Source organism: Rhinolophus sinicus, linkage group LG05 (genome assembly GCF_036562045.2).
Source record: "Rhinolophus sinicus isolate RSC01 linkage group LG05, ASM3656204v1, whole genome shotgun sequence".
Taxonomy (NCBI): domain Eukaryota; kingdom Metazoa; phylum Chordata; class Mammalia; order Chiroptera; family Rhinolophidae; genus Rhinolophus; species Rhinolophus sinicus.
This window is the reverse complement of record NC_133755.1, coordinates 131072541-131084297: the sequence shown is the minus strand read 5'-3', so window position 1 is coordinate 131084297 and position 11757 is coordinate 131072541. Positions and strand designations below refer to the sequence as shown.

Sequence of the window (11757 nt, the reverse complement as noted above, 5' to 3'; positions counted from 1 at the left end):
TTTCTTCAAGGAGAGACAAAGTTCAAAGGTATAAAGTAGAAAATATACCTAAGAGGATATTTAAAGATTTAAAGTAAATACTTTTCTCCAGTTTACTTTTTAACTGAGAAGTCTCATATATTGGATTAAAGCAAACGACATGGGCTCTTTCCTCAGAACTGCTCTTAAATCTAATAGCTGGTTGAACAGATGTCAGTATTCAGTTAATCTTATGCTGTCATCTTTTCACCACAACTTGATAATTGACTATATTTAATAACAGCTTTGTTAGGTTAGGTCCAACTATTTTAAAAAATGTGTTGTTTCCAAATGCTACTGTAACATATTACCACAAATTTACTGGCTTAAAACAATACAAATTTATTATCTACAGTTCTGTAGGTCAGAAGTTTCACTTGGCTAAAACTGAGATGTCAACAAGACTGTGTTCCTTCTGAAGGCTCTAGGGGAGAATTTCTACACTTGATCTTAGCCAAAAGGCTGAACCGATAGAGAATTTCTTTACTTATCTTTTCCATCTACTAGGGGCTGCCTGCATTCCTTGACTAGTTGTCCCTTTCCCCATCTTCAAGGCCAACAGTTTAGCATCTTCAAATCTCTAACTTTGATTCCTGCTTCTGTTGTCACATCCCTTTCTCTTCCTCTGATCCCCTGCCTCCCTTTTATAAGGACCTTTGTGATTACACTGGGACCACTCGGATAATCCAGGATAGATCCATCTCAAGATCCTTAATTTAGTTTTATCTGCAAAGTCCTTTTGCCATGGTAGGTAACATCATGTTCAGGAATTAGAACACCTTTGAGGTGGGCATTATTCAGCCTACCACATAAAATTTTTTATTACTAATAAATTGTTTTCAATTTATTCTCAACTTGGTTTCCAAGCACAATGAAAGTTGTATTTAACTGTAAATTCAATCACAATGAAAAAGTTTTCATTTCTAAATGAAATTATTAAAGTATGTGTCCAAGGAATAATTTCATGCACTTCTAAGTTGTTATGTTCAATAATTTAATAATTAATAAAACTACTTCAGATTCTATAGCAATGATATCACTTACAGTTACGTTTTTACAACTTATTTGGGGTTTAACCATAGTCTCTGTGTAATCTATTTTGTGGATTAACTTTGAAACAAGATATGCAGCATAAAACACAGGTATGGACACAGATATGGGAACAATGTACTTGGCCTCAATGAATCACATTTAATTAGATTTATGCTTTTGCAAGAGCATGTATTACTAAACAATTGTTTTCCCAATGTTCATAACTAATTATTTGAGAAATATTTTCTGGTGTTACTTTTTTCCTGAAAAGATGAATATATCTTCCTATACCTAGCTCAGTGTCAAACTTGGTTTATTTAGGAGTCCTTAAAGAAAAAAAAATCTCATCAAGAGAGTCAGTCTTGATCATTGCTCCTTGGACAAGGGTCTGAGTTCTTCCTTCAGAGAGAGTCAGTAAGGTTTAAAGTGGGATGAAAGGGAGAGAAATAGTTTAACTCTTCTGAGAAAGGTCTATAATTGTTAAGTTGATATGAATCATTATTTCTCAAACAACTCATTTTATTTTTGCCATAATGTAAGTGAAAGGCAATAGGAAAGGAGGGGATTTTTAAGAGACTTGGGATTTTTTCCATGTCTTTTTAAGTCCACTTCAAGCCCCCAGATACTAGAAAAAATCAAATGAAAAATTAGAAAATGTATTGCCTTTCATGCAACTGTTTTTCAACATTTCCACTGCTAATAGTCTATCTACTGAAAATATTTGCACAAGTAAGTAAATATGAATATACACTGATAAGGGACTGATTGGGAAAAAAAGATACATCCATTCATCGGAGTCCAAAGAAATTACTCAAAAGAATGAGGCTAATCTGGACATATGTCCAAGATATACTGTCAGGTGAAAAAAATCAAGTTGTAGAATAGAATGTAGACTGTAATGTATTCTGACTGTGTTCTCTTTTAACAAATGTTAATTATATAAAAATATGGTACAAATGCATAGACAATTCCTGAAACTATACATAAGAAACTGTGAACAGAGGAGAGAGAATGTTACCTCTGAGTAAAGGAAATGGGAGTGTGGGAAAGAGAAAAGATGAACTTCATACTAAACTGTCATGTATTACTTTTATATAGTGAATCTTCAAAAATACACAAGAAAAAATTAAAAGATATATGTACAACTTATAGTTTAGCAAAGTATTGCATATATTTCCAGACAGAACAATGATGGTAAATTAAGATATTTAATACTATTTGAAATATATACACAGTTAGCTCGTCTCAAGCAAATTTGTATTTTTATTTGATGTTGTGTCATAACGTCTTTGCAATAGCACTGAATGTATACTTACTGGGTACCATTTAAAAATGATTTTCTTCCTTTGAGGAATCCCTCAAAGAGTAAATTTTACTTTCAATTAAGTGAAAAGCTAAATAGCTTGCAGACCATAAGAAATAAAAACTTAGTGTTAGACAATTTTCCCTAACTCATCCCAAGTTTTGAATGGAGATTGCAGTCTCTGGAGATTTTGTTCATGCTAAGGGTACATCTACTGGAAATCAAGATAGCTTTGGAATTTTGTCATTTCCAAGAAAAATTTAAGTATTGTATGGTGATTTACATTATCCCTAAATTTCTTTTTATGAGGAAGAGAAGATAAGTTTCCATATTCCTTTTTTTTACTGTAAATTGGATTCCACTATATGCTTTTTAAAAAATTCCTTTTACTGCAATGCATTTTAGTACACAAATTATTTACATTATCTCAAGTTTGCATGTCTTTCCCCACTCCACGTTCTGTTTCAAATCTGATGTTAAAATAAATGAAAAGTTTTATGAAGTAGACAATTTTGACTTCAAAAGTACACAACACACCTATTCATATTGGGGAATATTTTTTCCCCTAGGTAAAAAAATCCCCCTACCATAAAATGTGATTATGTATCCCTATATTTAGCACATTGACTGTCATATTTGTAATTATATTTGTTGAACGAATGGTTTCCATACATACAATGTAAACATCTATTAACCTCCTTTGCCAAATTCTGTACATGGAAATAATTTTAACTATTTCGTAAGAAATGAAGTAGAGTTCTTAAGGAAAAATCCAGAGGTTCTGGTTGATCTCTAGTGTCTCTTGACTTGTAACCCAAGGCTCTATCCGTAACATCACACCTGACCCCTGGTGAAGAGTTCTGAAAGATGACAAGACTTGTAGAGTTTATCCATATCTAGTGTTGATGTTTGCAATGTCATCCAAACAAAATATTTTCAAACCAACTACTTTTACTCAGCATCCGCAACGTGCAGACCACTTTAACCGATAATTGAGCTTCGAAGAGGTATAGGTGTAGATCAAGAAATTTCCTGTCTAGTAAGGAAATGAGAACGACAGGTAAGACAATAATGATGAAGAAAAGCAAGGTAATCTGATGGATGTCAGCCGTGACTTTATTGCACAGAAGAGTGTGACGGAGGGAAGTAGGAGGCTGCCCCAGCAGGCACGCAGCAACAAGTGGGACTTCATCCCGACTCCAGAGCTGTGCACTTCACCTGGGAGTTCATTGCTATTATTTTCAGATTAGCCGGGGCCTACCGGATTCTGCCGACAGAGAGAACGGAGGCGCGACCCGAGCCGGGCCCGCCCTGTCCACGCCCTACTCTGGCTGCGCAGCCAGCAAGGGGCTGCCCCCAGCCTGCCCAGACGTGGGGGCGGTCGCTGAGGCCCCGCCCCTGCTGGCCGCGACAGCCGCGCAGGCGTAGTCTCTTGTGGTTGTAGACGCGGAGGCAAGGCCCGGCGGGGTGAGTCGGGTGTATGGCGATGGGTCGCCGCGGCGATGGGGTCGCAGCACTTTCTCGGTCTTCATTTCCGCGACCCCGGTCCCTTGTGGCGTGACGGGCCTGGGAGAGAGGCCCCCACGCGCCCTCGTCTTCCCGATACTTGGGAGCACCAGGCGGTCACCGTGGGCCGCCTGAGCGCGGTGGGGCCAGCCCGGTGTCCGGGCGCCGGCGGGAGGAGCCGGGGGAGCAGGGGCGGGAGAGGGGCCTACAGGGAGGAGCCCGAGTCCCCGCCTCACCTTGCCGGCGGCGCGCGGCGTCCGACACCCTTCCGGCCTTCCTCCGGCGCTCGCTCCTCACTACGCATTTCCTCGTCAAAAACTTGGGGATGTTTTTGTTAGTGACCTAGGGTTTCTATCAGCACCGTGCAGTATTAGAAACCCCGGAGACTGACTCCCTGGGTCCAGATCCCCACCCACCAGTTAACTGGCTCCGAAACCTCTGCATGTCACTTAACCTCTGGGTCCCAGTTTCTTCAAGTGTAAAATGGGGAAAATCATAGTAACCTATCTCAAGGGGGTTGTGAGGATTAATTGGGGTTAGTATCATTGAAGTGCTTAGAACCGAGTGTGATGCACAGTAAGAGTATGTATAGTAAGTACTGTTCATCTTTTTGAGCCAGGTATCTAAAAGGAGAGCTGTGTCCCAATCTACCCCCCTCCCCAACCCAACCGCTGAAAATAATTGCCCAAGAGTCTTTAAGAGTAGGAATACATATATTTTTTTGAGGCTATGGGTTTTTCTTTTGGCATAAGTTGTTTAAAAAAAAAAACAGTTCTAAGCAACTTAATTGTACATTTTATGTTTAAAAAAAGACATGGTAGAATGATGCTTAGGTTGAAAACTGAAAACTTTGGTTGGGAAACTACTTGAGAAAAATGGCCAGAATGTATTTGTGCTAAAAAGAGTTAACATAAGTAGGCCTGAGACTGCTATCTTTAGAAAGGCCTACTTGCAAAGTTAGCCCTTGCTTGGCATCGGGACGCAATGTGGTTTATGCTGTACAATATGATTTGTGCTGAAGTTACCAGCCCCCATAAAAATCCTGGGTCCGCGAGTCCAGAATGGGCTTTCCTGAGCAGAGACAGTGCACAGACATTGCTGGATTTGACCTCTTCTGGGAGGGAGAGGACATAAGGAAGCGTGCAGATGCATTCATCCAGACTTCACCTGTGCTTTTTTTCCATTATGATCAGGCTGTATGTCCATACTATAACACATTGCTGTAATAAACTTCAGCTGTGAGTACAACTATACGCTGTGTTTTGTGAGTCCTTGTGAATCTCCAAATGTTGAGGGTGGTCTTGGAACTCCCCAGACACAATATTGATGATAGAAAGTATTTGAAGCTCTAATAATTGAACTTGTCTCTTTTTGCTTTAAAGGGAATTGAAAAAGAAAGGTATACAGACAAGTGATTGATAAATAGTGGATTACTGTCCAAAATGATTCTGTATGTTTAGACATAATTGTAAATGTCAGAAAAATCACTGAAAATTGACTCTAAAAATCACTGGAAATTGCCAAGTTAAGTTTGAATCAGTGTTTTTTCAAAGAAGGCACAGGTGTTTTACTGATTCCATGTCAAATACCAGATTCTTTTTTTAATTCTGACAGCATTATCTATGTGTTAATGTTCATCTCTGTCAAGAGTTTATCTGTAATTGGAAAAAAAATATGACCCGTTTCCCATGGGCCATTTTTCCTGGCTTCTATTAGTTACGTCTACCTCTTCTTAGGACATCAAGTTAAAATAGTTGGAGGTACATTTGTAAGTCTTGGGGTGGAAAGATCAGATCTGCCATCTGATCACGTCTCTTTTTTTCAGTAAAGTAAAAGACCAGATTCTATGCTGAGGAATAGGGAGATGGAGGAGTTGGAGGTTTGGTCGAGTGAAAAAGGTTTCAAATTGCTGTGTGAGGGGTATAGGTAAGTAAATTGATCAGAAGGTGTAGTAGTAGATAATTAGATGTCTTGATCCATTTGAGATTGTGATTAGGAATTTAGTGGACCTAATCTGCTTTCTTAAGAGACTTTCTTCAGCCTGTTTGGATACAGATAGGGAGAAAGTGGTCAATGGGTTCATCTAAGATTGGGTTCTGTTAAGGATTGATGTGGTAGTCTTTCAAGCTGTGCACACATATTCTGTTCTTTCTGTGTACCTGATAAAGTTGCACTGTTTGTCGCCTACCCCCCTACCCACCCCTGCTTGTCTACTTGAAGTGAGATATGACCGTATGACTTGTTTTGGCCAATAAAATACGAGCAGACGTAACTTGTGTCACATTCAAGTGAAACTTCAAGAACCAGCACTCCATTTGCCATGTCCCATTTTCCCTGCCCTACTGTAGTGATCCTGGAAGTACTTGTTGAGATGCAGCTTCTTGTTAGCCTGGGCACTAAAGGAGAATAGGAGTGGCTATTCAGGCAAGCTGGAAGAACTTGAAGTTGTGATCAGAGAGTGGAATACTTGAATTAGTGATTTTGCAAGGTGGAACTGTAGGGGGTCAGTGGATGAGGAAGTTTGGAGGGAGAAGGCAATCAGAAATGAAGTGGTCAAGGAACTCGGAGGCCTTGGGCATCTCTGTGACCCTGAAGCCCTTAATTTGTTGCAGTTCAGTTCAATAGTGATGACCCTTGGACTTAGATGCCTCTTAAAAGGTAAACTCAAAAGCTCCCGCATGTGGAACATGGTATGATTAAATCAAGATTTGGAGTTTATTACTGAATTGGAAAGAGTCTTCCACCTTGATCAATAAAAGCAAATAAATAACCATGAAAATTACAGTGTAGCTTAGCCATGGAGCAGTGTGATATTAGGTAGGATTTAGGCTAAGCTACTTTAACAGAGACTAAAATATAGTAGTTTAAAAAATGCTTAACTTGTATCTAAAATCTTTAGAATTAAGTGAGTTTTTAAGAAATATAAAAGAGAGGTAAGTAACACCATGAATAGTCAAATTCAGTGTGGGACGTTATACAACCTTGCTATTGAAAGTGTCTGTGGACCCCCAGCAGGGGCTTCCCATTGGGAGCTTGTTAGGCAAGCAGAATCCCAGGTCCTGTGCCAGACTTGTTAAATCAGAACCCACATTTTAACAAGATCTCTAAGGTGACTCATATTGACTGCCCTGATCTGTTATAAAATCTAGTGTTTTAGGAAAGTAAGATACTATTAATTCTCCATCTTTTATGGGAGGAACAGTTATAGATTAAATGATACTAAAGTGACATAACCAATACAACGTGCAAACCTTGATTGAATCCTTATTCAAAAAACCAATATAGAAATCAGAATATGATGGGATATGAGATATTAAGGAATTATTGTTAATTTTCTTAGATTTGATAATTATATCCTTATTCTTAAGAGATACATGCTCTCTGCAACTTTCAAATAGTTCAGCAAAAACAAATATACATACATGTATATATATGTCTATATGCACGTTAATATTTAGATAAATATGGCAAAATGTTCTAGATGTGGAGTCTAGATGGTATATGGGTATTCATTATACTGTGCTTTTTCTGATGTTTAAAATTTTTCATAATAAATAATTAGAAAAAAATGCAGTAGCTTAAAAGCATAGAAATTTATTTCTCAGTATCCCAGCGCTAAGTCATACAGCGCAGGTAGGGTCGTTCTACTGTGTTTGGCACATGGCTTCCATCCCTGGTATATGTGGCCTTTTCAGCTCCTACTATCTCCTAGCTAGTGGGACAGGAGAAGGGGTAAGAGGGGCACATGACCCAGACGCAGCACTTACTCAGTTGGTCAAAACTTCATTCACCTGGCAGTATATATCTAGGTAGTAGTTGGAAAAACTCAAATGTAATGTGCCATTTGTATATTGGTTTAATAAAGATTTCTTTGGTTTCAGTTGACTTTCTACTATTCTTCCTCTGTTGATTTAGTAGACCAATTAAAGTTGAAGTCATTTCAATTTTAATGTGCATTAAGTAAAATACATAAAATTGTAATTTTGAGGATTAAAGTCTATTCATTTTTCCCCCCTACCTTTCAGTAAATAACAGATGCGGGTGAAAGAGCCATCCAAAGCTTTACCTGAGAAAGCCAAAAGGAGTAAAAGGCCTACTGTACCTCATGATGAAGACTCTTCAGATGACATTGCTGGTAAATTGTGATATCTGGCATCCTAAAAAGTTGCGGAAAAGAAATGATATGTTTTTAATTAATAAATCCTTTGCTCTTTATTTTTACCGTTTTCTGGGTGAACTTTAAAATTAGCTTGACTGGTTCCAAAAAATCCTGTTGGTGTTTTTATTGAGATTTTGTTTAGTTTATAAAGTAAATTAGAATTGGCTTCTTTTTTGTTGTTGTTCTGTTTCTCATGGCTTGTTCAAACCAAGTCTTCAAGCCACTGAGGTTGGCAGATGACCCTGGGGAGCTGCTGGCTCAGGGCTTGCTTTGGCCTGGGAGGATTTCCTTTCCATTCTTACTAGTTCAGCTGTCCATTTAAAAAGACGTTTTTAATTTATTTCCATTTTCATGTGTTTTTAACTTGGATTAGTGTTTCAGGATAGCTAGATTGCTGTGTGAAGGAAGTCTGAATTGTATCTTTAAATGTTCTCTCTGTTACCCTGAAAATAAGACCTAGCTGGACAATCAGCTCTAATGCGTCTTTTGGAGCAAAAATGAATATAAGGCCCAGTATTATATTTATGTTATGTTATGTTATGTTATGTTATGTTATGTTATGTTATGTTATGTTATGTTATGTTATGTTATGTTATGCTATGCTATGCTATACTATACTATACTATACTATATTATATTATATATCATAATATCATGTTAAAGACTCGGTCTTATAGTAAAATAAGACCAGGTCTTATATTAATTTTTGCTACAAAAGACACATTAGAGCTGATTGTCTGGCTAGGTCTCATTTTCGGGGAAACTGAGTAATATGGTTTTCTTTAGGGATTCTGATTATTCTGACGTTAACTCTCTTCTTTGCCTGCCTTCCACAGTCATTTTTTTCTCAAATCCTCTAAAACTCCTATTCCCTTTTCATTTTCCCTGCTGTTTTCATTTGTATCCTTTACTGTGTTTTCAGCAGTGTCTGTGTCACCTTATGCTCTTTTTAGTTTTGCCTTCATTTTTGTTTTGTGTTTTTGTTTTCTTCCACTTCTTTCCTGAACTCTGTCAGTCACTTCCTATTGTTTTCCCACCTCATGCCAGAGTATTTGCTTCTGTTTCGTGTGTTTTTTTCATGGCAGAGATCGCTGTGCCATGATTTTCCTCCTTCCTTCCTTCCTTCCTTCCTTCCTTCCTTCCTTCCTTCCTTCCTTCCTTCCTTCCTATATTTGTATAGAATTTGCGGCTTTGACTTTTCTTTGATTACTCATTTTTTGAAGTAGGGTTACTCTTCTTGGACCAGTAAATTTTAGAGTATGTAGGCTGGAGGGCCAGCACACTGTTGAGACCTAACTGGAATTTTGAGTTGGAACTCATTTAGCCTTTACTTCTTTCCAACCAGCAGGATTATGCAGCTCTGGGTTATTTCAGTGTCCAAAGTATCTCTTCTCCCTAACTGCCATAGAGACAGGACTGTTTGCTGCAGATATGGCTTGCTTTTTGTTTCTAGTGAATGAGAAGTTCCCTTTTGCTTCTTCTTAAAACAAAATTGGATGTAGGGGAGCCCCTGCCACTGTTGTTCCAGCACAGCGATCTAGGTTTTGTTCTGTGTGCGAAGCATGTGTTGTTCTCTATGAAATCTACAGCTGCAGTATTCTCTCTGCTTCCTTCTGTGTGCACTATTTGATCTCTGCTGCTTTGATGTGGAGCCCTTCCACTTAATTTGTGACTCGGCTATTCAGCTGTCTCCTGCTTTCTCTGAAAATGAACTTTGTATATTTGTTTCTTGTTCTTTTTGCCCTTAGAGAAAGGAGAAAGGGGAAGTGTTGATTTTATGCCACCATTTGCAAACTGGTAGGAATCCTTGTAAAGTTTTTATTAATATTTAAAGTGGACAACATGGAGATTTGGATTACTGTTTTTGATTTGTTCAGGTGAAACAACTATAGACTTTAATATATTTTTATATTTTTCAAGACTCTCTAGAGGACCGACTTGTCAAATGAAATTTAGACAATTGTATGATTAACCAAATTATAGAAAACTGAGGAAATTGGCTTATTAACACAGAAGGAAATTTTTTATATTTTTCCCCCACAAAAGACAATTCCATTTAAACACTGGTTAGCTCCTGCAGGAAAACTTCAAACTTTTAAATTCACTTATAAAAAGTATATGCGGTTGAGATATTTAAAAGCTAAAAGATTTAATTCAGGGGCCTGGAACCTATTTAAAAAAATCCAACTGAATAAATTTTAAAGATCTTATTTATTGATTTTATTCACTGATTCATGAATTGGGAAGCATCCCACCTAGCAGATAGAAGGGAGCTCCAAGGAGATGTCTTTTATAGGCCGAAGAGAACAGGACAAGGAGGTTATACCAGCAAAAAGCAGATTTGTTGTGGCAAGGTCACCTTCCTTTAGGGGATAGTAGAGGTCCTAGCAGATTACCTTATTAGTGCTGACAGGTAATTCCAGATTGACTAGTTAAGATTCCATTCCAGGGAGAGGCTGAAACTGTAATTAAGTTAGGTATTAAGTCTTAGTTTGGTGACAGAGCGCTTAATATAACTGTCTCCATTTTGGTCCTGTTGTCTCTTTTTTTAGTATGCCTTTTTATCTTGAATTCATTAACAATTTCAGTTTTATAAATTTGAATTATAGAATAAGAGAATGGTTAAGTTGTACCGTGGCCACATTCCACTCCAAAGATGATATAGGAGGTATGTGGAATGATTTTCCCTTTAGAATTTTAAAATGTAAATCTCAAAGCAATGACATGTGGTAAACCATTTCTACGTCTTGAACTTATGTGGTCATTTATCAATCTTCCCCTAACATCCCTTTCTTTAATGACATGTGTCCTTTTTTTATGACACATGTCCTTGTTTTTCAAACATAGGACTTCAGAGTTACTCCTTTTATGTCTATTCTTATAACTTGCTCTTGGTGTAAAATTAGAAGTTTTAAATCTTTTATCAGACTTACATATTATTTTTGTTAAAATTATAAATAACTTGTCAGGAATCATATTCTTAGTCTTCAGGATGAAATGGAGGTAATACTTAGCCTCTCTCTAGTTAACTAGTAGGTGAAAGGGAATGCTTTGCGTTTAGAAAGATAAATGGAGAAAGTTGAAATGACCGTACTCCTGTTTCCCTCTTCAAGTTACTCAGTCTCTGTTTGATTTTGGCAGGCAGTTGTAGGTTTGGTGTTTGAGATATTGGAGGTGAAGTAATTGAAATGTTCAGGTATTTGGGAGAAATGAAAGTGCTCTTGGGAGAAGAATATGATTATTTGAAGAATTAAAAACATATTTTGGTTATTTACCTCCACACACTGGGAATTGGTTATAAAGGGTAATTAAGGACCATTCAAAATCATTTGTTATTTGGGAATATTCGTTAAGGAGAATTCTGAGAATTCTTATTCCTTCAAATTATGTCATTGTTTGTTCCTGTTTTTCTTTCTCCCAACAATGATGAAAAAACCATCATAGCAGAGATAGTGTATGTGAAAAGATTTTACATGTGTATCCTAATGGAAAGAAAATACATTCAAAATACTTGACACAATATTTGCTCAATAAGTAATCTACTTTATTTCTCTTATTAAACTTATTTTTGAACTCATTTTAGATTCACAGGAAGGTGCAGAGAAATGTACAAGGCGGTCCTGTTCACCTGTCATCTGACCTTTCCTGATTTAACATTTTGTATTTCTGTAGTACAATAGCAAAACCAGGAACCTGACATCATTGCCATCCTTAGCCCTTGTTCAGATTTCACCAAATA

The 11757-nt window shown here is 37.4% G+C and overlaps 1 protein-coding gene across 3 annotated transcripts in view; it reads left to right on the top strand.

Annotated features, from left to right (window-relative positions):
- The first annotated feature begins 3719 nt into the window (after positions 1 to 3719).
- USP45 (ubiquitin specific peptidase 45) overlaps positions 3720 to 11757 on the top strand; it is a 66230-nt gene continuing 58192 nt past the window's right edge. For 2 of the 3 annotated variants that reach the window (XM_074333330.1, XM_019738879.2), the window contains exons 1-2: positions 3720 to 3820; positions 7885 to 7994. In XM_074333330.1, the coding sequence (XP_074189431.1) occupies positions 7895 to 7994 (100 nt within the window). In that variant the 5' untranslated portion in view covers positions 3720 to 3820; positions 7885 to 7894. Of the gene's footprint in view, positions 3821 to 5766; positions 5786 to 7884; positions 7995 to 11757 lie in introns of those variants that run through there. The other variant, XM_074333331.1, reaches the window with a different exon arrangement.